General features: G+C 45.0%; 4 protein-coding genes across 14 annotated transcripts in view; 2 read left to right on the forward strand and 2 right to left on the reverse strand.

Annotated features, from left to right (window-relative positions):
* The window catches only part of LOC113216370 (SIN3-HDAC complex-associated factor), a 33968-nt gene extending 29564 nt beyond the window's left edge, over positions 1–4404 (reverse strand). Inside the window, exon 1 of one of the 2 annotated variants that reach the window (XM_052271178.1) lies at positions 4297–4404. The gene's annotated coding sequence lies outside the window, so the exon portion shown is untranslated. Of the gene's footprint in view, positions 1–3667; positions 4219–4296 lie in introns of those variants that run through there. The other variant, XM_052271179.1, reaches the window with a different exon arrangement.
* A 144-nt stretch (positions 4405–4548) lies between these two features.
* LOC113206273 (ras-related protein Rab-21) lies at positions 4549–7267 on the forward strand. Its single transcript, XM_026422280.2, has 4 exons — positions 4549–4901; positions 5336–5503; positions 5583–5701; positions 5796–7267. Exons 1-4 carry the CDS (start codon positions 4773–4775, stop codon positions 6052–6054), a joined length of 675 nt encoding a protein of 224 aa, XP_026278065.1. The 5' UTR covers positions 4549–4772; the 3' UTR covers positions 6055–7267.
* LOC113206271 (protein phosphatase 1 regulatory subunit 12A) lies at positions 7257–26691 on the reverse strand. Of its 10 annotated transcripts, none has more exons than XM_026422276.2 (24): positions 26335–26690; positions 21385–21515; positions 21186–21304; positions 20939–21098; positions 20625–20769; positions 20387–20532; positions 19793–19971; positions 19568–19669; positions 19364–19410; positions 19237–19267; positions 18505–18625; positions 17973–18098; positions 17217–17414; positions 16341–16451; positions 15241–15430; positions 14571–14738; positions 13544–13730; positions 13357–13466; positions 13201–13269; positions 10469–10597; positions 10237–10338; positions 10040–10126; positions 9208–9312; positions 7257–8237 (listed from the first exon to the last, which is right to left on the reverse strand). In XM_026422276.2, exons 1-23 carry the CDS (start codon positions 26581–26583, stop codon positions 9208–9210), a joined length of 3012 nt encoding a protein of 1003 aa, XP_026278061.1. In that variant the 5' UTR covers positions 26584–26690; the 3' UTR covers positions 7257–8237. The 10 variants fall into 10 exon arrangements, with proteins under 10 accessions (XP_026278061.1, XP_026278057.1, XP_026278058.1 ...); XM_026422272.2 differs by having other exon boundaries at positions 19129–19267; XM_026422273.2 differs by having other exon boundaries at positions 19129–19267; positions 19793–19956; positions 26335–26689.
* A 274-nt stretch (positions 26692–26965) lies between these two features.
* Positions 26966–27186, forward strand: part of LOC113206185 (uncharacterized) — an 8377-nt gene continuing 8156 nt past the window's right edge. The window contains exon 1 of the mRNA XM_052271180.1: positions 26966–27038. The gene's annotated coding sequence lies outside the window, so the exon portion shown is untranslated. The remainder of the gene's footprint in view (positions 27039–27186) is intronic.

Below are 27186 nucleotides of genomic sequence, written 5' to 3' on the forward strand. Positions count from 1 at the left end.
AGGGGAGGAGAGAGGAGAGAGACGAAGAGGGGAGGAGAGAGGAGAGAGACGAAGAGGGGAGGAGAGAGGAGAGAGACGAAGAGGGGAGGAGAGAGACGAAGAGGGGAGGAGAGAGACGAAGAGGGGAGGAGAGAGACGAAGAGGGGAGGAGAGAGAGGAGAGAGGAGGAGAGCGTCGCCGCCACCCTGCTTCGGGCCCCCGCGGCTCCGCGCACCGTGTCGTGTCGGGTACACACCACCTGAGCGCAGAGCGCAGCGGACCGCCCCGCTTCGGCGGCAGACGACAGGCGGGCAGTGCAGCAAAAGCTCTAGACAGACGGATGGACGGACGCCTATTGAGGTCAGTGGGGCGCGTCGCAGCGGTGTTACATGCGCCGCCATGCACGCCCCGGCGGCCGGCTGCAGTGTCAGCGAGGTGCACGGTATAGTACTACTGCCGCCACTACAAGCACCCCTCCCCTTCCTCGCCCCCTCCGCGAGGTCAAGACACTTGCTCATCGCAGCGCAATTTGCTGACGGGGTTCACGATGACGTCGTCGCGATGACGGGAGCGTCAGCAGCAGCGTCGCCGCCGCCGCCGCAAAAGCAACCCTATCCCCCTGCTGTCATGAGGAGAGAACGCTCCTCCCTCCAACGCCGCCGCTGCTGCTTCTGCTTGTCACAAGTATTGACGTCGAGGAGAGCAGGAAGAAAGAGAGAGATGGAAGGAGGGGTGGGGCGGAGGACGAAGGGAAGGGGCCAGCAGAACTCTCGCGGCAGTCAGCAGCCATGTTGCGCCCGGCGCCCAGGGCCCCGCAGCCCCCCGCGCCCCGCTGGTACAGCAGCAGCCCTCCAGCAGCCCTATCCGGCGGATCGATCGGGCGCCGAGGGCCCCGCGGGTGCGTGTGAGTGAGCGCGCGCCCCTCTACCACCCCGCCAAAGGGGCGGGCAACGCAGCAAATCAGGGGCAGTGGTGGCAAGCGGCAGCCCAACCCCGTGGGTCCGCACCGTCCGCACCCCGGCGGGGAAGCTGGTGTCGCCACCCAAGAGTTGCTTGCATCTTAGCAAAACGCCAAGTCGGGTCCAATGAGGGTATTTCGCCCGCGAAGGAGACAAACGTCTTCAAGGCCTCCCCCACCCCCTTTTCCCCGCCCTGACATGATAAAGAATGACTAGGAGCAGCGCCCTGGATCGAACCCCTCCCCTCCCTCCCTCCCTCCAGAGGGCGATGCGCCCTGTACGCAACAGCCTACAGGCGCACCACCACCACCCTCCCAGCATCCTCTGCGCGCTCGCGCCGGCCGGCCCACCCCCGAGCCGAAGCCGAGCGCCTTCGGGGTTCGTGCCCGCGTCGGCGCCGCGCGAAGCGGTTGCGAAAGCGGAGGCCGCGGCACGAGCGCCCCCACCACGACCTACCCCAAGCAAGCCCGAGGGTCGGCGCCGAGCCGCGGGGCCCGCGAGAGATAGCGGCCGGCGGGGGCCGCGGGGGAAGGCTGGCGTGGAAGGGGCGGGGTTTCATCGAGGAGATGCGCCGTTTGGACAGGACAAGTACACCTCATTGGCACTTTCACGGCGTTTTGGACATACATCATAAACCATGATTGAGGGGGGCTAACGCGAAAGCTCATGAAAGCCGGTGGCAGGCACCTAAGCAGTCGCGGATCAACGGTGGCGTAGGCGGGAAGTCTATTTTAATTCCTCAACGAAACATACAAACCCGGTAGGCGAAATGGTGAAATGCAGTACTTTGGGCCTGTAATGTGGCCTAGACATGGCCTCGACACCACCATGGCCGGGGTCTGAGGGGACGGGCGTATGGGGAACGGGGAGGAGAGGGGGCGCAGAGGGGGTGAGGGCTCGGGTGCAGCGACATGGCGACAACAGGTCTCCGAGATCTCGGCCGCTCCGGCACGGGCCCCGGGCGAGGGGTTGCCGAGGCCAACAGGGTGCGGAACGGGCCCGAGAGCCGAGCGCAGCCCTAGCGAGCCGAGGCGCTGGGGGTGGGGGTAGGGGGTAGGGGTGGGCGCCGGCAGCGGCGCCACCGAGGATGAGGTCCCTGACGCCGCGGAGCGCCGCGGACTCGCAGCGCCACCAGACGGCGCAAAGTACATCGGCGTCCCGAACGGGCGGCCGAACACAGCCGAGCCGGGCCGGGCCGGGCCGGGCCGACCGGGCGCGGCCACCGGTACGATCGATACAGAGACCCGCACCGCGAGAGCCGCGAGGAGGCAACGGGAGGCGGCGCCGCGACGCCTCGCGACGCCATGCCTGACGATGCTCCTTCACCCTCGCGGCCTCGCGGGGAGGTGCTGCTCACCACCGCCGGCCATCATGTCACCAAGGCTCACCGGCGACTCGCCGCGATGGCCGAGCTAGTCGAGTCTTGTACAGAGGCGGGGGGTGCTTCGGACGAACATGACTCACGTTTTTTGATCCTTTTATTCACTCCGTACATGATTGGCAGAAAGTCCATGAGCAAATCCACAAGGGGCGGGACGCAGAAGGGAAAACTGAGACAGGGAAAGAGCTAATGCCCTTCCATGACAAGGGTCATTGAGGGACAAAAGACAAAAAAGTTGGCTGGCGTCCAGTTTAAGGGAAGTACCTTAAATGCCAAGGAAATAATTAATAGGTAGACGAAATTCAAGGCAAAGTCATGCTAGGGACACATTTCAAAAAAAAGGCAAAGCACATGTGTTCTAATGTTTGACTTATGGAGAAGTATGATGATTCATTTCCGCCAGGTTTAGCTACGAGCATTGCAAATGGATGGAAATTCATTGGAAAGTGAAAATCAGCTGAAAATTGAAATTGTGATAAGATTGGCAAAAAAAAAAAAATCTCGATCAGAAAGAATGGTAAAGCTTGAAAAGGGGCAAAGGTACCAACACAACTATCATTATTTGTTTGAAATACTAATGTGACTACTTTTTGATAATTGGTACTGTTTGCTCTAACTGATTTCACTGGGAACATAACAGTAGTGGATGAAAAAACTTTTAAAAATTGAAGAACGTGGACAAAATTTTAAAATATGGTCTCTGAGTGTACTGATTGTGTTTATACAACCAGAAAAAGTTGATGGCCAAAATTATCCATAAATATATAGATTTGATCACTTACAACATTTGAACAACACACAGCTTTAGCAAAATAAGTATTGAAATTGACTGATATCGTTGCCTCACAGGACTATAGCGGATAAAAACGGTTCACCATGAAATCACTAGCAAAACCAAGAGATTGCAAAAGCATGTAGCATGTCTTCCATGATTCCACAGCTAAAAAGTAACCAACAAAAAGTGAATGACAAACGTATCAATTCCTGATTTAAGTACAAAACATACAAAAAGAAAAAATTTCAACCCCGCTGATTATGTCCATTTCATTTTTTTTAGTGGACAAGCAAAAATTTAATTTGTCTGAAAGCAAACACTGTCATGATACTCAGCAACAACATCCATGCAGGGCATACAACCACCAAAACTTTTATCAGGGAAAAATATAAAACTTATAACTCTGAGAATGTATCGTGCAATGGATGAAGTCCTGAATGCTACAAATGACCATGGCATGAAAAGTTATACTGATGAAATTTATGACAGTATTCATTAAGTATGCTTTCAAATAACTGCACTACAAAAATAAAATATTATTTAGATAGGGTTTGAAACATTTCGATTACTTACGAAGAGAGAGAGAGATAGGAACGGCGTTTCTGACAGCCGAACGTAAATAGGCCATAGCCAGTCATCCGGGCAGATCGAAATACGGAGTTTAATCAGAGAGAAACTTTAAAGAAACGTGTGACAAGTGCTCTTCCGACAGAGATTGCAAAAATTGTAGCGGAAAAGGATGAAAACAGAGTATTTAACCGAGAGAAATCGTTCCACGATGTTCGGTGAGAAGTTGCTACATGACATGACAGGCCGTGCCAGCAGCGTATGTGGCGGCATCGCGAATAGCATCTGCACCGCAAAAGCAAACTTGCAGACAGACAAAGTAGTACTTCTCATAAAGACAATTCATCGGAACAACCTTCTGGCTGTTGTAAAACACGCAATCAATGGCTACTTTCACGCAAAATCGTCAAACGTTTTCTTTGCGTGATGAGGTTTGTTTGGACGCTTGGTTGCTTTTCATGCCTCCGATCTCCACAGAACTTCTAACGTAATTTCTTCACAGAATACAACAATGGCAAAGGTTCTAAAACGTTCGTCCGGTGAGGAATTTATTTGTGAACATTTCGAGCATTAAAACATAAGCAATCTCCTTCAAATACCAATAAAATTCACGATTTCAACAATAAAACACTTACCTGGTGGGCACAGATGACGGATGTTCAAGAGCTGATACTGCTCAGCCGTTCTGCGCATGACTGTCAGAGTCAAGTGAAACATCATCAACAAAACGGAAACCACCTCTATTTTTGTCAAATACAGGAAAACAAAGTGTTCAATGTAAAAATTATGTCAACGTCATGTTTAAAGACCTTTATTCGTTTATTTTAAAATAAAAATTCCTGTGAATCCTTTCAGATTTTAACTCATGTACAAAAACGTATAGGCTACCACTGACTCACACAGTGTTCTACTTTGTTTCCGCGCCCGGTTTCGCAGATTTATTATTATATCAAGAAAATGATCAGCTGATTCTTTCCTAATTTTAAATAGTTTTTCTTTCATTATTTGCATTTTACCAGAATAGCATAAATTTCAAAATAACTTTCCGCTTGGTCGTAGGAAGTATGTCTCTCACGTTCTGACTTGCACGTACTCATTTGTTATCTGCAGAATGTCGAACGGTCAAGGAAGTTACAATTTTAAAGTTGTACTTTTGGGGGAAGGTTGTGTAGGGAAAACATCGCTCGTCCTTCGTTATGTGGAAGATAAATTCAACGATAAGCATATAACCACTTTACAGGTATGTTATATGTGTCCTTAACCTATCACCCATACCTGTAGCTGTCACACCTGTCAATTATGTAAACATAATTTTTAACGAGAATGCTTTTTTAATATTTCGTACTATTTTTTAACCTACCAATTCTTAAACTTTTCTTATGTTATTGATTTTCTTGCTAGACAGTGAAATTTAAATCAATTAGATGATGTGTCATCCATTTTTTTTTCTTGTTTGTTTTTCTGGCCAAGAGCTGTATTAAATTTGTTGTATCCTTCAATGCGCTACATAAGGAACACTATTCGACATTTTTGAATCCCTTTTCTTTTGCTCCTGTAACATAATGCATAGAAATTATGAGCTGTCATTACAGCTTAGAGCAGATTCTTCTGAGATTAATGAATGAAGGTTATGTAACTAGCTTACATGGAATGGGTTTGGTCTTTTGTTGACAGGCTTCATTTTTGAACAAAAAGCTGAACATTAATGGAAAACGAGTTAATCTTTCTATTTGGGACACAGCAGGACAAGAAAGATTTCATGCTTTAGGCCCCATCTATTACCGAATGTCCAATGGAGCTATCCTGGTCTATGATATTACTGACGAAGATACATTTAAGAAGGTAAGCCTATTTTATGCATTGAAAATCGCATATGCTTTTTTATTCTGTAAGAAAAATTCACCCGGATGTTTGTTTATAGGTCAAAAACTGGGTGAAGGAGCTGAAGAAAATGTTGGGCAGTGAGGTGTGCCTTACTATAGCAGGTAACAAGGAAGATCTATCAAAGGACAGGAATGTTTCCATTGAAGAGGCACAGAGGTAAATTTTCTTATTATAAAATTTGCATTTTTTTAAAAAAATAAAAAATAATCAATTTTTTTTGTGTGTTTGTGTGTCTACTGAATATCTACAGGTATGCTGACTCTGTTGGAGCTAAGCACTTCCTTACATCTGCCAAATTAAATCAGGGTATTGAAGAAATGTTTGTGGAATTGAGTCACCGTATGATGGAACGCCATGCTGAAGTTGAACTTGCCCAGGCGCAATCAACGTTGGGACGAGCAGGAAGTATGAGGCGTAATGTAATGGTTGTTGAAGATGATATGATGGTGCCTCCCGATAACTCAGTGAAAGGTGCTTGCTGTGGTGGTTATCGAGTTGCTTCATCATGAAATAACTTTTAAAGAGCTTGGTCTTTGGACAATTTTTATCTGCTGGTTGATCTACTTGGACCCATAAGCATTGTTAACAGCAGCGTATTTAAAATGTCACAATACAGTCCAGGAAGCTTGTGGTTGTCTGTTGTATGTATATAGTCTAATAGAATGGATGTTATAAGCGATGTATCTGTGATCTAAATGTGTACAAATGATGTTATGTGGAAGGACTTTCAGTTGTTAACTTTTTTACTGTTGTTATCTCAGTGACCACTCATTTGATACAAGATGGTTTATGTAACCACACACTTGTCCACGAGAGTTTAGTGAGCTCCCATTTCTTACCTTGTGATTTTTTTTGTCTTGCACTTTGTGCCAGTCTGAATCTTGTGGCATAGCTCAGATGGAACTCTTAATTGTGAAAAAGAATTGGCCATGGTTCTGCTTTTGATTATTACAAAGACAAAAGTAGAGTGTCCTGTTGGTTGTATCTAACTAATATTGAAACCTCTAGTCGCTTCTCTCCAGTATGGAAATGATTCATTCCACTAGAAAAAAATATATGAATGTCCAATGAAAATCATGAAACCAAACCTTTTAAGTAATATTGACAAAATAGGTAAAAGTTTGACTTTTCAAGGGTTTGATTACTTAATAATTTACAGAGCTATCTTTGACTGGACTACTGCTGTAGGCTGTAGCACTGGATGCTATTGTTACAAAAGTTAAGGTACTGTTCACTACTTACTACCAGATCCCTCTACCATTATTTCATAATGAATTTTGCAAAATTAATTTCCTTGACATTATCTACGTGTAGATGTGCTTAATGTTTCAGTAGTTCTATGGCTTGTATGTGGATATAGAATGGCTTCAATAGTTTGTAGCCTTGCTGGATCCATTTCATTCAATTTTAATTGCAAAAGGCATTTGGAGAAATTGTTGATTCCAAAAGGATCATTTGGTTTCTCTAGTCACCCTTAAGTTAAAATTAAGGTGCTTGTATTAAAGGAGCTATATCGGCACAATTTCTTTTCTTTTTTTATATCTGTGATGATTTGTGTAAAGTACAGTTCAGATTGTTGTCAACAGTATTATACTCTTGTGCATAGTTGTCTTATGTTTCAGAACAATCTGTATCCAATTTTTTAGCTTTGCAGCATTCTGTACATGAAAAATGTCTTGTATAAACCACTCAATGAAAAATGAAGGACATATTTGAAACAAACATTTTTTGTCTATTTTAATACAATTCCATACACATTCTATAAAATTTATTTTAAAATTTTATGTATAATGTACAGTAAAAGCACAAAGGCACTTTGCAAAAAAAAGAAGAGGTAAAATACACCTAAATTGAAGGGAAATGTTATGTACTAAATTAATAGCTGACATTTGAACACAGCGCTTGCATGCCTGCCTGCCCGACTCCTAGCAGTGTTACACCATAAATATATGTACATACACCAATAAATTAGAGGTTTAAATGCCCCTATCATTTCCAGGAGACACAGAGAGGCAAAGGTGCATCATTTACATCACAATTGAGATCTCCCTTTATAAGTTGCCAACAAAATTTACCTGCCATCACAACTGATGCAGTCATAGAGCGCTCTGACTTTAACTGATTGTAATAAATAACAATAACAAAAAAAGAAAACAGTATTGGACCAGGTATAAGAATTTCTCAAATGGAAACAACTGCAACACAGGTGCAAGAGAAAACAACATGTATAAAAGCTGAAAGAATGGATTTCATAATGTGGCTCAATTTGGGTCCCACATTTAGCACATTGCATTCTTTAAATAGCTGCGAATGACACAAAATATAAGAAGTATACATCTTAATACAACACAGATTGTTTTTAACCACTTACTAACAAAACAGAATTCTAATCGGAGACTAGAAATGAAAGTTTTCTCTTGAGACTAAACAAAGCTCACAAGGCAATGCTAACTTTGTAAATCTTGAGTACGCATAGACATACAAACTTTTTACAAAATGAAACAAATTGCAAAATTTGCAACTTTAAATGATCACATGTGGTTTTCACAACATTCTTGTTAACCATCCTTAATAGTAAAATAAAAATGTGTTGGTACGATAGTTGTCATTTTGACAACTTACTGATAACTCTGATTAATGCTCCATTTTCATCTTTCAGCCTCTGATTTTCGGTTTTGAGCTGCTCCAAGAGCTGCAACAGACAAGAAAACACTTCTGTAAATAAAAATATTTCACCATAGTTACTAGCTGAGCTCATCATCTCAATAAGCACAAGCGAACTGTGTTAAATCAAACAGATTAAATGTCATAAATTTGCCAAAACGGCATGAACAGGAAAACTGAAGACCGCGAGTGACCACATGGGGCATAGTCATAAAATGGAGAATCCTCAAAGAATAAACATTACACTGAAACCTGTGCCAGAAGTACATTTGAAAGGAAGATTTAAATATTCTAGTCTTCAAGAGTTCCATAAGTTTTGGCTGCAAAGTCATAAGAGAAGCATTAGATTTTACCTCGTAACAGAATCTTTCACTTCCACTTTTCATGAACAAATTCAACAAGGCCACATCAACCAATAATTTGCACAGTGACAAAATCCTCACACTTCAATGAAGGAGACAAAGACGAAGATTGTTCACAATTTCTCTAAGTAAGAGAGTTATCAGCAAAACGAAAATTCTCAGAGCAATAACTAATTGACAGGTTAAGTATACAAGCATGACACACCAAACAAACAGCTTAAGCTTGTAACCTTTATGGCAAAGTCAAACAAAACAGGAAAAAGCAACTCGTAAGGATGCTGTAAAGAATAGAGTGGGAATGCTGTCAGAGCTGTTATAGGAATGGAGAAAAAAAAAAGTTATGGTAAAAATGCTACAGTTAAATTTTATTTCTCAAAAATTGAATATTTAAAATTTTGAGCAAAACCCTCAATTCTTAATTAACTTAATTGAATTAAAGGAAAGGGGACTAACATAAATTTATCTTGTTAAAGGAAGAATGCAGATTTTCAGTAAGAGCACTAGGGCTGTCATTACAGCCAATCACAAAATTACTAGCTCTGCAGACACTGGCTTTACTGGCAGGAACACAACAAGTCAGCACTGCATGCCCATCAATGCAATGCAACACCAATCAAACAACATTTACAGCATTACCTAGATTCTGGCATTAGCTGAACTAGTCAGCTTGGTCACTACCCGCGTCAGAGCACGGTTTTCAGACCTCAATCTTTCGTTTTCCATTTTGAGTTTTTGCAATTGCTGTAAAAGTAAGAAATTTCTTAATCCCTGAATTTGCTTGAGGCTGCATCTGCGACTTTGCTTCCTGAAAAAATCTACATTACACTCTAGAACACTGGAATGATGAGTATCTGCTTTCTCTCTCTTCCATCAGTGAAGTGTACTGGATAAGTGCTTCACATTCAAGTAAAAGGGGAATTGATGGGATTCAATGACTAATTGCTTACAAAGTAACAATTTTGTTCAGAGGTAAGAAAATTCCTTGCTGAACAGATAACTTGAAATTTTCAATAACCATATATGCCCCTGTAGCCACAACATGCATTCGGTGCACAATTAGGGATACTACATTAATCATAAAACTTGTAAAACTCATTTCACTCAATTTGATGCCTATTAGTTATCAGATAGAGTAGCAAAGAAAGGCCTTAATCTGTCAAAAATGTGGTTCAAAATGAACACATTCCTCCTTATTTGAACAAGTCTTTAGAAACATTTAATTACCAAGAGTTGAAATTAACTGAAATTTAAGGAAGTAATTCAAAAGAAAATAAATTAATACACAAAAAGACATACAAAATAGAGGAATGTGCTCTAGTAAAATGAACCTCAAATCTCTATATAATAGCACACTCAAGAGAAGGCAAGAGAGCAATACAAAGATTCCAGAACACACACGCCAAAACTTCCCCAGAAGTACAGAATGAGAAAAAGTGAGTGGAACTGAAAAGCTTATGTTAGCACATACCTTCAACTCTTCCTCCATTTCTGATAACTTCCGTTCCATTGCCCTTCTTTCCCGCTTCTCTATTTCAGACAGGCTGTTTTTATTAGGCTGAAACAGAGTAAAAACAAAGAATTTGAATGCATGGAGGTAGTGGAAGGAATTAATTTAAATTGCTAAATGTTGTTTTAAATGGCATAAAAATGAATGACATAACATACAACTGAGTTTTCAGCAAGAGCTTTTGATCCTCTTAAATCATCTTCAGTCTTCTTTAATTTCTCTCTCAAACGCTCATTTTCAAGTTGAGATTCTTCATAAAGCTACAAAAAAACGATAGAAAATAAATTAAACATTATTTTTCAAAATACATACCTACAAACAAGTAATAGTGGGCTCAATATCACAATTTTCTAAAACCCTTCAGAATAAAGCACCTAAAATATAGCGTACCTTCTTGTAATCAATTTCTCCATTCTCTGATCTAGCAGGAGTAACAGCTCGGCTAACAGAAGCAGAGTCACCCCCCGCCGATGAGGTAGAGCCCAACCGGGAAGAGCGTCCAGATCGCTCAGCACCACTCTGCAACAAACAAACAAAAAAGTAATTTTAAAGACTCTGCAAAAATGTCACGACATCTTCAAGCCCATTTTGGTTGAAAACTTGATGGTAGTAGATACAATTATTCTGACAATTCTTTGTAGGAAGCTTGCTCGCAGGACTGGGTCGCTAGGACTGTCATATATTCGCCGCGCTCCCGTCAAAACAGTCAGGGGAGAGGACATGTGAAAATAGAAACGAAACAGGGGATCCCCTCCCGGCCCACGGCCCTCCCAGTCCCGTGCTTACAACATAGCCCTCGGACGTGGTGCTGCGCGCGCTCACGCCGCTGACAATCGAGGAGTTGGACCCCGAGCGCGAAAGCGCTGGCGAGGACAGCTGCGATGCAAGCGAAGCAGAGCGCGGCGTCGACCGCGAGCGCTGCCGGGCCCGCTGCTTGCTCGTCTGCGTGTTTCCGGACGACGTTGACGGACCGGCGCGGCTCCGGTTGTTGGTGGAGTAGGTCGACGACGACGACGCACCCGAAGGGTGGATGCTCAGGTTGCCGACCAAAACGTTCCCCGAGGACGAGTGCCGCGAGGGCGAGGGCTGCCGGTTGAGGGATGTGGACGACGAGGAGGGCACCAGGAGGCCACCATAGCCCGAGGAAGTGCCGCCATACGTGGTGAGAGCCGAGAGGTACCCGGTCGAGCCAGAGCCACCGTAGCCCCCGAGCCCGTGGTGGCCGTACGGCGAGCGGCTCGAGTACATGCTGCCCATGCTCTGGGGGCGGCTGCCGCTGGACCCCAGCACTGACGAGCCGTAGCCGTTGTGCAGGCCCGAGATGGAGTTGCGCCTGGCCGCGGCCGCCGCCCGGCTGCTGGCGCTGGAGCTCGAGCCGGAGGGCCTGGAGGTGGACGAGGTCCTCCCCGACCTGGAGCGGGAGCTGTTGGCGCTACTGGACAGGGGCCCGGGGCCCATGGCCACGCCCGCGCGCGCGTGGTAGGACGCCATGAGGACGCAGTCACGCCGAGACACAACTGTCTCTGGGCACAACACGCCAATGAGGCCCGGGGCCTAACACACAACGAACGCCCCGCCGAGACAGAGGGGCCCCGAGGGCGCGGCGCCGCGCTGCGCCCCGCGCCCCACCGCGCCGCCCGCGCCCTGCCTAGCCCCACCACGCCCCGGCCCGCTCTACTGCCACCTCACTGGCAAGGCCAACAAACCAGCCTCAAACTTGAGACTCAAATATAGCCCCTCACCACCTGACCAGGTGCTGGGGTGACGCCAAGCCACGCTGGGCACAAGACAAGCGTGCGCTCGAGGGGCAAAGCCAGGCACAGCCTGGGGACCGCTAAGCGTCACGCCACGCCTCGACGCGCAGGTGCAGGGCCTGGCCGCGGGCCCGCGAGATGTCCCTCACTCACTTGGCTACCCGTCGATGTGACGCGGAGAGAGCACGTCATGCCCGCGTCCGCCAAGACCAACACCGAGGCGGAAAACCACCTTTCCAGAGATTCGAGGATTGAAAAAAAAATAGTGCACATTGGAAAAATGGTTTCAAGAGTAGTTATGAGAATGCAGCCATACAAATACTCAAATTACCACAACAAATTAAATTCAGCACAAAAATGTTGTAAAACAATATTGCACAAGTAAGGATACTGCATATCAACATATTTATATTGATTGCAGATTTGCAGCAACCAACGTACCTAATCTGAGAGAGCATTTGTCGTTTCCTGAGACAAAAGATTTCCTTGACACACAGTCAGGTAGTAGGTTGCCAATTGGCACATAAGTGTTCAGTTAAATTTAGAAATTAAGCTGCAGGCTTCCTACTTTGACAATACAGTATCATTACATATGTTTTCCAGACAATTTTAGTTTTTCTTGCAGAATTGTAAATATTGCACAGGTTGTGTGATCATGTAAAAAGGGACTGTTCTAAATTTTGAAGGAAAAGAAAAGGAAAAGAAAGGCCTCAGGTGATTTCTAGAACTTGGGAATAACTGCATTAACATGCCATGCTCTCCCAGCCCCAGCCCCACTGTATACTGAACAAACACTACCAACTGACAGCCTACAAGCAGCAGGCCACAGCACACCAGACGTGGTTTTCTCTCCCTTTCAATCTCAGTGGAAAGGCGGCAAGGCTAGAGATGTGGGTGAGTGGGAGTGGGGGTGGAAGCTGCAAAGGATGAGAGAAACAGTGTGGGAGGGATAAAAGAGAAGGAGAGTGAGAGTACAGCAAAGCAATAACTACTCCTTGCACAAGAGATGGTGCCAACATTCTGCCACAACCACCAGCAATATTATCATAACAAAGAATAACTCATTTTGAATATGCATGAGAAAATGGACAGATATGAGGAGAAAAAGGGAGAAATACATTTCTGCCACTTCCGAATCCAAACCCCACCATGACCACTCAGCCACATGTGGTAACCATGGACTAACTTCCTAAATATACCAGAGTCTGGGCAATCAGCCAATCTTCAACTCAGGCTACTCTATTTATAGAGAGGTGGCCCTGCACACTTCTAGCCCAACCACAAAAAAAAAAAGAAAAAAAAAACAGAGGGAAAAAACCAAGCACAAAATTCACAGAAAGAAAAAAAAACTATTCAAGATAACCGTACCTCATTATGATTTGTTGATGAGTCATCCACTTCACCTTGATTAGCTTCCTGTCGATCTGGATCAATTTCCTGTCAGGAGGAAAAGAAATAAAATATCATGGGTGTCAAAAGCATAGAAGAGATACCTCAATAATCAAGTAATGTGTGGGTACATACATCGAGATCAACATGGACAACGCCAGTTGACCTACGCTTCGGCCTTTTTCTTCTAGCAATCACAGCTTGAGTGGCTTGGGCATTTCTGCTATCATTCTCCTTATCTTGCTCTGAATAAGATTAAAACAGTTTAAATACCTATTTATAATTCGAATAACACGAGGTTAGCTACTAACTAGAAACCAACCCTTATCTTCTGGAGGTTTAATTTGTCTTCTTAAAGGTAAGGTGACAGTCGTCTCGGTTGAAACTGGGTCAGGAGTGGCACTAGGAGCAGATGCAGGACGGCCAATAGAGCCACCAGAAGGACGTCTGATGTACGCAGTTGTTGCTTCCGGGACGCTACTCCGATTTCGTGCGTCTTCCAGCAAAAACTGCAACACACATCATTCATATGTTAGCATAAAAATAAACCACAAACGTATTAACAAACAAAAATTGGCTGCCAATGACAACAAAGCTGGCAATAAGACATGTTGCATGCAAGCACCACAAAAATTATTTTGTATATCCAAGAATATTAGGGCGATGTTTTGACAAGCCAAGTAAAATGCTTCATTTTTCTTTTGGCCTCAACATTTTTTCACAATTAATTGGGAAACAAGTTACCATAGCAGTTGGAAACACAAAGAAAACAATTATAGCCCAGACATTCCACCATTCATAAAATACAAGGACATAAACATGAACACAACATTTTAGTCCAGACAGATATGGAAATGTGATCTGAAAGACTTCATGCAAAGCAAACTTACAACAGAATAATTGATGGGTAACACAACAAGTACAGGAGGAACATCAGTAGAGATTGAGAAAATTAAACATAAACTATAGTTGGTAGTTTCTGTGTTTTCAATCAATCCTATTGCAGGCAAGGAAACAAGCTGTCAAGTAAGATGGGGAAGTAAAATTTGCAAGGAGCATATTTTTTTGATCTTCACTGAAAACTTTCTTTAGGCAATAATCAGTTCACAAAATACAGATGACATTCATACCTCAGTAAATTGTGATAAAGTCGTGTTTTTTGTTTGTTTAGATTGTTCAGTTTTATGCCAGGTTTAAGAAAAAGAAAAGACAACATGTAAATGACCACATCCACAGGTCTTTACCCACACATTGTCTTTTACTTTCTCCAGTATTCTCCTTGCAAATTATATTACTGTTGATATAGGCAGAACGGGCTGGATGACACTGCACATGACCAAGTCTCACACCTTGCTGCGATCTCCGTTGTCAACACGGAGACGCCATGAGGGTCGGCGCTCGGATGAAACGACAATGACGTCTTCTCTTGAAGGACTAGGTACAGTGGGCTCACCAGTTGTTATTGTGGCTGATATTGAAGTACAGTTATTGCCATAAATCAAATCCGCTGCATTTGGCTGTCATGGGCACAAATTTATTTCACATTACAGCAAGCACTAATGATTTAATTTATTATGGGATGGGCTTCTGATATTACAGTACAATAATAGTAAGTGCATTGGGCAATGGATTTCAAGTTTCCATTAAATTTAAGCTTCTTTAAAAACTATGGTGATTGGTTTAACAATTTTACAACACAAGGAATTATTTTATCTGGGTGAGAGGCAAACTTAATTAAAAAGGTAACTTCAAACCATAAGTACACGAGGGTGCTAGGACAATATTAATAAACACAGGAAAGCTACACACTAAGCAGGATCTTGAGTTGCAATGATAAGGGCTGTACACAAATGGGCACAAGGGAACTATGCTTAGCATTAACACACTTCAAAATACAATGGACTGTGCCAAGAAAACACAAAATAATTTCCTAATGTGTACACGGATAAGAAACAATTTCTTTATTTGACAAGAATAACTGAGTTCATATTTTTCCACTGTTGTGATAAAAGCACAAACCTGATCATTGTTGAGCTGTTGAGTTGCTTGATGTAGTTGTTGTTGCTGCTTCTTTTTCACTAACTGCTCAGCAGACTTAATTTCCTCCAGAGTAACTCCTTGGGTAGACCTTCGTGTCTCCCTCACCCTCTTAGCATGAGCTTTTCTTTGGGTTTCTGATTCTTCATCTCTAACAGGAGGCACAAATGACCTGCAAGAAAAAATAAGGCATATCATTAAAATTTTGTGGGGGGAAAGAGTATATACCTTCGTTTTCTTATAATATCTACAGTCCTCCTCAGCACTGAGGACATTATAAAAGCAATGAGCTTTGAATCAAGGTCTTTCATACAAAAGTTTCATTCATGGTTACATTAAAATAGTTCAAATCAAGGTAATAAAGGTGAGGTTTACATTCGTGGATGCAACTACACTTCTCAGGAATCAAGCTATTGAAAAATTTGGATTGATTGATACCCTCAAGACACTAAATCAATTGCAACCAACAATCAGCACATATTGTTTCAAAGGAGCTTGCAAAGCTTGGGAATAAACTATTGTACAATGCAACAAATCAGCACGCAACATCACAACAACCATACCACTAATTGACCCCTTGCCGCAAGAGTAACCTATCTATAAAACGTGTCATCACTTATCTTCCCAGCCTCCCAACTACCAGGATGAGGGGGGGTAAGGGGTCATGATTATGATGGCACATTTTGCAAATAGGCTACTCTTGCAGTAAGGGATCAAAATATCATAAAGTAGCAAATCCCTTTTAATGCGTATGCAATCAACTTCAGCACAGACTCACAGCCATGATTAATATGTTATTTTTTAGAGATGTAAAAACAGAAAAGGTTAATATTAATAATAATGAAAATCTCCAAAAAATTTATAATAGAATGAAAACAATAAAATTTTAGATTGCACTAATCATTTAAATTCATTCTTTAAAATGCAACTCAAAAATGATTATCACAGCAAACCACAAGCAGATTCACTAGGGAGTTCAAGTCGGTTGGGTGAAAAAAGCATGTATTACAATCTGATTAGATATCAATATTAATACTCAAGATGTCATGCACTAATAGCAGACAGAACACACTGCTACGCACTTGAAGAAATTTTTGAAGATGTTCCCTGGACTAAGCTTACTTCCCCCTGGTGTGGTGGGGGTGGTAGGAGTGGTAGTTGGACTACCACTAGAACTACTGTCCTTAGGCCCGCTGTAAATTAGTGCAAAACACTCTGCTACAGTGTTGTGCTTTCCACACAGACCACAAAATGTACAGACACAGCCCTCAAACATACAGGACAAGTAACATAGGCTGGAAAGTACTTGTTAGAACATATAGGTAGACAAATGTAGATAGATATAGGTGGCAATGCTGATTAAATAGGACTCTTGACTTTTGTCAAATTTTGATAGTAAAACTAATTCTGAAGTGCCTGACTGACACAGGGAAAGCTTCCAGTTAGATTAAGTAGCAATTCAAAGTAGAAATAATACCCTAAAACTTAGATAAAATAAATGATCACATAAAATGTCAATAAAACTGGTGCAAATTAGACACCTATTAGTGAGATTGCACCATTCAGTACACAGTGAGACATGCACTTACTCCAGCTAAGAGCAACAACATTAAATATCCATAGAAAGCACCACAGATTGTCAAGTAAAATGACTTTGCTTAATAAATGGCTTATTTTTTCCCCTTCCTTTTTTTCTTGTATTTTTTGGTGGACCATAGACCTTTTAACACTTAGCGGGTCAACTGCACACATGCAATTTGTAATCTCCTGTATATAGGTACTGAATAAGACAAGTTCTGCACAGTAGCATAATGTGCTTTTTCCAGAATACGTGCTATATAAAATTGGCCTACATCAAAATCCTCACAATTGACCAATACGTGAGATTCATGAATGCTACACAGCACATCAAATAAACATCAATAAGAAAGAAAAAAAGATAACAAAGAAAATCATACCTTCGAACTTGACTGATGGGAGGTATTCCAATGGAATTAGCAGTTGTGCTTTGGGAGGCTCTGTTAACAGGGTCTGCAGGTGGTGGCATCAGATTTGCAGCAGTGGCAGCTGCAGTAGCTGCTGCAACGGCAGATACCACCGCTGCTGAAGCAGACTTGGTTGGACTTTGTTTACTTTCCTCACTAGATCCTCTACGGCTGAAATGTAAGAAACAAACAAGATATTAGCTTAAGACTTCACAGGAAATAAAAGGGAGGCTTATGAGCACATAGTAGAACTTATACATATCAAATGTTTATGATTAGATAAAAACAAGCAAAACTCCTCCATTACAAAGAAAAAAGTCAACATATATAACAACAACGGGTTAGAGTAAGTAAAAGTTAATGTGTCAAGCTGTCTTTTGGTTATTAATTGTTAAGGCGTTATATTAATAACTGTATTACTGCAACTGTACAGCTGGACTATTGTAAGCAGTTGTCTATTTACACACTCTTTCATAGCATACAGCCAAGGAGTAGACACAAAATCAGCCCCACAGTATAGCGGTAACTTACATCCATATTTACACATGCCCCTTAAAATTGGTTAAATGAAATTGAATAAAAAGTCTAATTCCTTGAAAGTTCTAAAGTCCTATTGAAATACAAAAAGAAAAAAAATCCAAAAAGATAGTAAAGGGAATAAAATTTTCAAATTAGCACAAATGACTAGCGCACTTTGTAGGTGGTCAAAACCCAAAACCAAAAACCTACCTTGGCAAATATCTTTCCCTGAGTGAGGCAGATCGAGTGGGTAAGGCTGACACAGACTGAGAGGAGGGCAATGAGGGGCATGAACCTTTTATTCTTGCATGTAACTCCTGGTATCTGCGATAAAACCTACACGCACACAATATAAAATAAATCAAGCTGCAAACCATGCATGCTCTCCAACAAAAAAATTATCAAAAATAACAAAAGTTTTGGTTTAGTAGAGGAAAAAGAAATGCTGCATGCTGACAAAGCAATGTCAGAGCATAACGCAATGAGGCATAAAGCATTCGATGTACTGGAGCATTTCATCATGTGGTTGAAAGTTACTTAAATTACAAAAGGACATGCATTAACAGCCTCAATTCGAAGAAAACAACTCAGATATTTATACAGTCTCAGACATGCTTGCAAGGTTGAATGTTTACTTAAGCATGTTTAGCTTTAACGAATCTTTCAGCCAGAGGCTATGTGCTCAAATTAAATATTAATCTGTTATGTTAGTCATTCAAATTAACCTCTACATTTAACTTACCTATCGTCTGTTTCAATGAAGCTCTGAGTTCTTCTCACTCTGAGAACAACGTCTGCGTTGTCAGTGACACCACGCCCGCCAGCAGGCGATGTCTCACTATTAACTTCATTATCTCCAAGACCTGCGAGCAGTATTTGAAAATATTGCAGCATTTGACAAAACTAGAAGTTGCTTTAAGACTAAACAGAAACGTCTGTTCCAAAGCTTTCACTTCAGAGTTGAATGAAAAAAAAGAAAGAAAAAAGAAAAACAACAACTCAAGGATGTGCAAACTTACAGCATGCTGAAGTGTCATTTAAGTCCAGCAAATGTCAACAATAAAAGCTTAAGTTGTAGGCACTATACTTTCTATGTGGTGGTATTTTGAGGTGCAAAAACTATCTGTATTTGTTAAAACTACATGGTGAATCTAGAGGCACACTGTGTCATAAAATAGGTAATAGAAATTGAGTGGGTAACTTGAATCAGATTCTTTCAGGCAACAAACAATTATCATAAAATGCAAGGTAAAGAGAGTGTTATGCAGCCTAACATAATGGAAGAAGTACACAAAAAATGTTACTACTAAAAATTCTGAGGAAGCCACTACTTCAAACCACATCGATATGTATTGCGCCGACTCACGTAAAGTGAAATTCCGAGGAGGCGGCTGTATTTGGTTGTGATTCTGCTCTGAGCGGCCCCGTACAGAGCCTGGCCTTCGCCATGATGGCATATTTGATTCATTCTCACCTTGAGATAGTTTGGGTGGGGCACTGGGAGCCTGCAAAGTAACAAGACAAACCATGAGTCAACAGTAGAATTAGACAAACTTTTTAAAATCATGTGGATTTTAATTTAATAGTAATTGCATACGTACAGGATTTGTAGGACCATCTGCAATCCTGTTCACTTGATTCTTCTTTTCTGTAAACATAAAAAACAAAAGGAATGGTTGATTTTGAATTTAATAAAAGTCATAAAAAATACGGTTGAACTTTTAAGGTATGTCATTTACAAAGTTGTTGACACTAGTACTATAAAGATAGTGGCCCACAGCACATTGAAAATTTTCTTTACTTACCTTCAAATCCTTCCTCAATTTTATCAAAACTAGAATCACTAGTGTCAGATTTTGATGATAAATCATCTTCAGAATCTGACTCACTAGATGATTCATCCTCATCTTTTGCAGCATGCACATTAAAAATTTGTGATGCAAAATGTATGACAAAAGCTAAAAATCTTTCACCTTTCATCCCCATCCCTTACAACACTCCTGAACATTAAATAAACTTTGTACACTCACCAACTTGACTGTCCTCCTTGATATCTTCTTTCTCGATTTTAACTTCAACTTTCTTAACTTTGGTTCCAGGTGGTCCCTCTTCTTCTGATATAGTACGATCCAACACCTGTCGCTCCGATGATGTGTCTTTGTTCACCAGACTACTCTTATCTGACCCCGACATTCTGGTGATGGATGACCTGCCAACGTGTAGAGTCTGTCATTGTTAATAAAAGAAACATGCAAGGTGGACAACACACATAGGAAAAAGGAGTGGGGAAAAAAGCAGGTAAATCACACACATAATTCTGATTTTTCACACTTATTGAAAACTCAAATCAGAAGGTGAGTAAAGCCAAAATTTGAGTGAACATGCCAAAGGAGGATCCATTACAGAACAAGTAGTGTTTTTCCCTAAATAACTATAGACTTAAATTTTGCTTTTTTTCAAAAAAAAAAAAAAAAAAAGAAAAGAAAAAAAAAGAAAAAGAAAAGAAAAAATGGAAAAGAGTTTTTCTAGATTTTTGCTTTGGCAGTAGACCAACACAGAAAGCTGAAATTTTTAAGGTAAAAAAAGCATGACAGTGAAAGAAGAACAAACAAATCGATAATGACCGTCTCTTTGGTGTGTTTGCAGCTGCCTTTTTGTTGATTATTGCATTGATATCTCCATTATCTCTTTGTAATGTTGCTTGCTTCTTCTTGAGCTCCTCTAAAGTTCGAACCATATCAAGATCTGCTACATCAAAAGCAGTTTGTCCCTAGAATTAAAGATAGGATTTAAAATTTGGTCAGGACTTCAAAAAGGTATCGGTACATGTTTCTAAAATTGAGAAAAGTAAGGTATACATACCACATAGTTCTTGATTTCCATATCACAGAAGTGTTCCACAAGCATTTCACAAGCTTCTTTTTGACCCCAATGTGCAGCTGCATGTAACGGTGTCCAGCCATCACAGTCTTGTGAATTTATATCTACTTTACCCTGGAGCAAGACACTACAAGACAAAAAGAAAAAGGTAATTAAAAAATAATAATTTGTATTTAGTTTTATTAGTTCAGTGACAAACAAGAAGTCGTGGGGTAGAATTGTGATATCCCTTCATTCAAGATACCGTAGAAGTGAACATGTCAAGAAAGATGTATGGGAAATATAATTTGATTTACCTGATAACTTTAATATATCCTTTTGCAGCAGCGACATGTAAGGCGGAAGCACCAGTCTTAGGATGCGGTTTATCTTCCATTTCACCATTGTTAATCCATTCCTTAGCATCCATCATCATCATTCGTTCTTCCTCGCCTCTAGCCTCGTCACAATCAATTTCTGAAAATAAAATAAAGGGTAATTCATTATTTTATAAGAGAAACAACCCATTGAATATTTTTTCTTAAGTATCATAAGAATTCTCACCTTTGGTAGTTATATGGTCTAGCAATAATTCTTCCATCTCGTCTGACTCTGCAATATCCAACGGGAGCTCTCCATCATTGTTAACAGCAGCTACATTAGCTCCATGCTCAATTAAATACCTAAAATCATAATCAAGGAAGCAATTAAAATGATGTCACTCAATAACCCATTAAGAAGGAGTGATGGATTTGGCACATACTTTGCTATACTAATAAATCCACATGATGCAGTGGCATGGAGTGGGGTCCATCCCTCGTTGTCACCGCGATTAACGTCAGCACCATGCTCCACAAGGAACTCCACCATGTCAAGATTGTCATCTATGCACGCCTAAAATAAAATGACAGATGTCAACATTTTTCATACTCTCAAATTAGTAATTCGTCATGATTGAGATTAGTGTGGAATGATATGTTTGAAGAGTATAAATAGGTACTGCAGTTTCATTCAATCCCCCCCCCCTTATTTTCTTTGCCATTTCAAACCAGACATCTCTGTATAGGACTGCAGTGCAGCAGCTAACAGCTGTGGGTCTCGGCTCTTTCCGACCCGACCCGACCCTCGCCCCACGACACAACTACCGGTCGACGGGAAAGGAAACAGTCGAACAAACAAACAAGACCAGAGGCGGAAGATCACTTTTAGGCCGGCTTGTACACCGGCCCGGCCCGCCATGTGCCTGTACCCGTCCGGCGCTGCGCCGCCACCCCGCGCCAGCTAAATCGGGCTGCCATGCCGGCTACCCGGCTAGGCTCTCCTCCTGGGTCTCTAGGGTCTGGCCCCTGGCCCCCTGGCCCAGCCCCTGGGCCACCCTGGGCTGCCGGCACGGGGCGGGGAAGTCCAGTCCGGCTTCACGACGACCATGTCGCGCGGGAACTTGAGGTTGGCGCCGTTGGCGGAACCAGACCAAGGACCAGGGGGAGGGGAGCAGAGGGTGGCACAGATGTGCAGCCATCTCATCGACTCGACACAGTGAATCAGCATGCTGATAACGCGAGGACTGGGTGGCAGTTGGGCGGGTCAGGGTGTGGCGCGGCGGCGTGGTGGCCATCCTGTCACAGCGTCATGTGCACGCCCTGCACGCCCCGCGCAGAGGCCTGGCCTGGCGGGCCCACGAGGCCATGAGGAGGTGCACTGCCCTCGTTCCCCCCGCCCCGCCCCGCCCCGCCGCGAAACGAAATGGGTTGGCAGTAAAGCGCTACACGTGTTTCTGTTCAGAGAGGCCGTCTGTCCGAGCCCAAGCGGCCCAAGGGCCGAACGGGGCGGGGTGGGGCATGGAGGGGAGGGGGGGGGGGAGGCCGTCAAAGAGATGAAAGGGTGTAAATAGGGTTAGACATGCGCCGGGAGCCCCCCTTCAACCCGAAGACCCCGCGAGGGGCGGACAGCGGAGGCGTGGAGAGGAGGGCGAGCCCGAGCGCGGCGCGCCCCTTTAGTGACGGACGCCCGGCCGACACCAATTGATAGCCGTATCGATGGCGTCCATCACGTCGCGAGGGCCCCCGGGACGATTCAATTCGATGCGAGCAGACAGGGCTCGGGACACACTCACGGCCCCCGGCTCGCCGCCGAGGCGAAGCGGGGCGAGACGAGGTCGACAACCGACACAAAAACACAGACGGCCAGACCCACCCCGACGAGACGGGCGCGCCAAGCGGCTGCCGACTTACTACCCCCCTCCCCCCCCCTTCCACCGACAGAATCAAAATTAGGTCCATATCACTGGCCACCCGTCGCGGCATAGCACTCGCCGGCCGGCTGCAGCCAGCTGACGGGCGGCAGCTGCAGGTGCTGCAGCGGCAGCTGTGCTCGGCCGCCGGGGGGCCCCCGCAGAGGGTGCCGCCGCCCGTGTCTGTGTGCTCGCGCGGCGGCCAGAAATACTCGCCCCCCCCCCCCCTGTACGTCACAGACCGCATCACGCACGTAGGCTATCACGGCAGAAAATGGAAGTGGCAGCAGAGTGGCGCCACCATGGCCAGGCAGGCAGGGCGAGCTGGCCAGCTGGTCCTTCCCCGTCCGAATCACCCCGCTGCCGCACTGGCCGGCCCGCGGGCGCGCGGGGCGCAGGCTCGACCCGACGGATATAGCCAACGGAAGGCGAGGCAGCACAGGCGCCCGCCGCCCGCGCAGGCGCCGCCGCCGTACAGCAAGAGTGCGCGGTCAAGTCCTTCGCAGCTCCAAAGGCATGAATCGCGCCCGCCGCTATTTACTACAACGGCATCCTGGCCTCCGCGCGCACGCTCACACCCATTACACCGCGCCGACGACGCGGCCCTCGGGGAGTCGTCGCGGGGGTGGAGGACGAGGGCGTCGCGTCGGCAGCGCGGCGGCCATAAATCGTGGCCGCGGCGGCGTCCCCGTCGAGGGCCCCCGGGGGGGCCGACGCCACTCCGGCCCTCAGGATGTGAGGCCGGCGCGGGCCGCGGGCCTGCCTACCGCCCCTGCCACGGCCGGCCAGCCGCCGCCGGGAACGTGTGAACCACGGCCGCCTCCATCACGACAGTCACGGCGCCGTCAAAACAGAAAACGGCCCCTCGTGCGTCTCCTCTGCCCCGCCGCGGGGCCGCGCCGCCGGTCACCTCGTCACCGCCCACGCGTGCTCGCGAGTCCTTGGCCGGCACGCCGCGGGGGAGGGGGGGGCGGGAGGGGACCACGACCACCGCGAGGAAGCAAAGGTGCGCAAACCACTCGGTGGGCGCGTGGGTGTCCGGGGGGGCTGGACAGTCGCGAGCAAAACTGTGAGCGACTGTCACTCTCTCCGCCGATAACAGCTGATAGGCGCGGTGCGAGCTTTGCCGCCTGCCGCCGCCACGCCTCGCCGGCAACACACTCACGGCAGACGACACGCGGGCGAGGCGGACTCGCTTCCTCCTCCTTTTCTCTCATTTGCCTTTTTCTTCTCCCCTCGGACGAATGCGGGAATTGGGCCGGGCGCGGGGGCCGAGCTTTGGGCGGCCGCGGGGGCAGCTCGCACCACACCCACCCCTCCTCCCTCCCCGTCATTGCAAAGTGCGGCACCATCACCAAGCATCGCCTATATTTAGCGCCCTCTCGCTCGCCCCCGCCCGCCCCGCCTCGCCTTCGCCGCGGCCCCCTTCCCCCAAAAGCCAGCAACAGCGGGCAGGGACTGGGCTACCCCGGGCCGAGTCCGGAAAAGTCGCCGGCGCGTTAGTTCCGTCTTCCTCGCACCCACGCGGGCCCCCGCGGGAGGGACGGTCAGGTGAGTGCGCCTCCCGGATGCAGCCGCCCCGCCGCCAGGTCGCCGTCGGCGTCGTCCGCGCCCGCGTGGCGTGACGGACGTCGGCGGGGACGAGGCCAACCGTAACTCTCGCGGGGGTCACAGGGAGCTGCCACCTGCCAGAGCCGAGTCGGCGACGACCCCCTCGGCGTGGCGTGGCGTGGCACTGCCGCCCGCGCGGACTTCCCCGCGGACGGCCGAGGGCCCCTCAGAGTGAACCGGCCGTCGGCCGCCCCTCCTAGACGGACAGGCGCATGGCGTACAGTGTCAGTCGCTAACGATGAATTGAGCAGATACCACTGGCGGTGGACGCACAGAACAGAGGGCTTTGGGGGGAACGCCCCCCACCCACCCGCCGGCGGACCGGAACTGCCGTGACTCAACCTCACATGCACCGGCATGTGATCACAGGCGCCAAACCCACTGACGCCCAATCGAGAGTGGCGTGCGACCCGTTGTCTCGCACTTCTGCGATTAGAGGGGCCGGCGAATCAGGACGCGATTTCAAGATTAGGGCATCCCCGCCCCGCCCCGCCCCGCCGGGACACGCCACGCCCCCTTCCCTCTGCCCCGCCAAGGGTGAGCCGCTAGTGCCGCTGCTCCTGGCAGTAAAAATAGACCGATGAAAGTGCCGCGAGCTGTCGGTCTTGAGCCGCGGCCACGCGACCCCAAAGCACCAAAGGCAAGGTGTTTTTCGTGGTTTTTGAAACTACAGTTTGAGTAATTGTTTATCATAATGACAAAATTTTACCACAAACAATTGCTCCCATTGAGACAATCACATTAACTTTGCCATTCAAATCGAAGGAAACAACATTTCCTATTCCATGCCATAGCATGTAGGAAAATAGCAAAGTAAATACTAGCTATCTGTAGGTCATACAATGTTTCCAGTACATGTATGATCATTCAAACAATTATTTCATTGTAATATTGTTCTGATTTTGATTTTAAGGGTTAATAAAAACAAAAATATAGGGAATTTATATTGACTGAATAAATGAACAGCCAGTGACAACTTCATTCATTTAGGAGGCAAATAGCTCAAATAAGCTAGTAAATAATACAAAAATAGGACCGAGCCTGGGACAAGTAATATTTAACGTATACTTGGTGGTGTAATCAATGGTAGTTAATACGCTCAACAGGTTGACATTATTAGACTCTAAATAAAAGGCAAATTCATGTACTAGAGTTTCATGATAATGAACTATAAAGATGCTAACACAGCGTAACCTACTTAGGTGACACTACGCAGCAACATAACCTATACCATTCATTCAATAAATAACTCATTGAGACCCATTACAGGTATTATACTCAAAACACAGCAACACACAGGAGAAAATGACTTTCTTCCTGGTTAACACACAAAATAGAACCGGGATAATAACAATTTGATATGAAATTCTAACTGGAAAAATGCAACAGGCTACTGGAGTACATTTGTATTATAACTTTCTCAACAAGAGAGAAATCAGAAGAGGAATGAAACAGAAAAATAGACAATAAACTTAACTAAATTTTACAGTGTTAATGGGTCTAAAAGGGAAAGCAGATGGAAAAAAAACAAGGATAATGAGTTTGGGTACATCCTATGATCAGCTGGCCATATAAACACTTGTTATTTGACAAGTTTAGTTACAGCAAAGGGGAAAATGGCATATTCCAAGAGCTCAAAATATGTGTTTCTCTACAAATAAGAAATTGTCAAAAACTCAATCGTAGGCTAAGGCTACGAGTCAAATTTGGCAGCAGTGTCTGGCAGTTGGTCTCAGCCACGGCCATTTTGTGGGACTGTGAAGTTCCAATTTTGGGAGACAGTTTCCTTGTATGAAATTAACGCAGGTACGCGAAATAGTGTAAAGCTGATGAACTATGGGACTTGGCGAATCATTGGGGAACTTTAATTACCTGATGTAAAGCTGTCAAGCCGTCAACATTAGCGGTGTCAATGTCAGCTCCCTTCTCGAGCAAACGAACCACCTCCTCCTTGTCTCCTGATGCACATGCTGCTAAAAACACGCAACCAGCGGAAAACTTGATTTTTCTCGTCTTAGTCTTGAGCACTGTGTCTTCTCGGTTTGTTTCCGATTCTTCCCAACGCTTCAATTGTTCGGCCCTTTTAAAAAGAGCCGAACTTGATCGGGTTTCTATCGACATAATTACGACTACTCCATAAGCTACGTTTCTGTACCATCAACATGGAGGGAGCGGCCTCAACTCCGACCCGATGCCTCGCCTCGACCACGGCAGGCTGGATCCCGTCGAGGGAATGGTGGTAGGGTGGTAGTGGTAGTTGTGGTAGAGGGGAAGGACTGAAAATAGAGAGCGAACGTTGATTACTATACTTTTCAAATGGTAATGGTGAAAGGGGGGCTATTGTTTCAGTTTTACAAGTCCTTTGCTTCATGTTCTTTTCTCTGTCTCATTCTTTTGCTTTTTTCGAAGTAGGGATTTTCTGTGTGGCACAGCAATTTCTCACCTTAACTACTACCCTTGCAAAAGTCTCTCGCTCTCATCAATCTCAATCTCAATGTTAATGTGTATTCTCAGGAAAGTTGACAAGTAGAAGTAGAGTGTCGACTGTCAAACAATACTATAGTTATTTTATTTTATTTCATATCAACCCGTGTCGACGGGATAGACTGGATCCGGTCTCTTGCGGGGAGCGCCTGACTCAAATCCTCGGTCTATTCTCCACTCTGGCACTACAACGAAATGAAAAATAAAGAACCCTCAAAACTAAATTTTCAGTCTATTATT

This window comes from Frankliniella occidentalis, unplaced genomic scaffold, assembly GCF_000697945.3.
Source record: "Frankliniella occidentalis isolate FOCC.00 unplaced genomic scaffold, Focc_3.1 Scaffold152, whole genome shotgun sequence".
Lineage (NCBI taxonomy): Eukaryota > Metazoa > Arthropoda > Insecta > Thysanoptera > Thripidae > Frankliniella > Frankliniella occidentalis.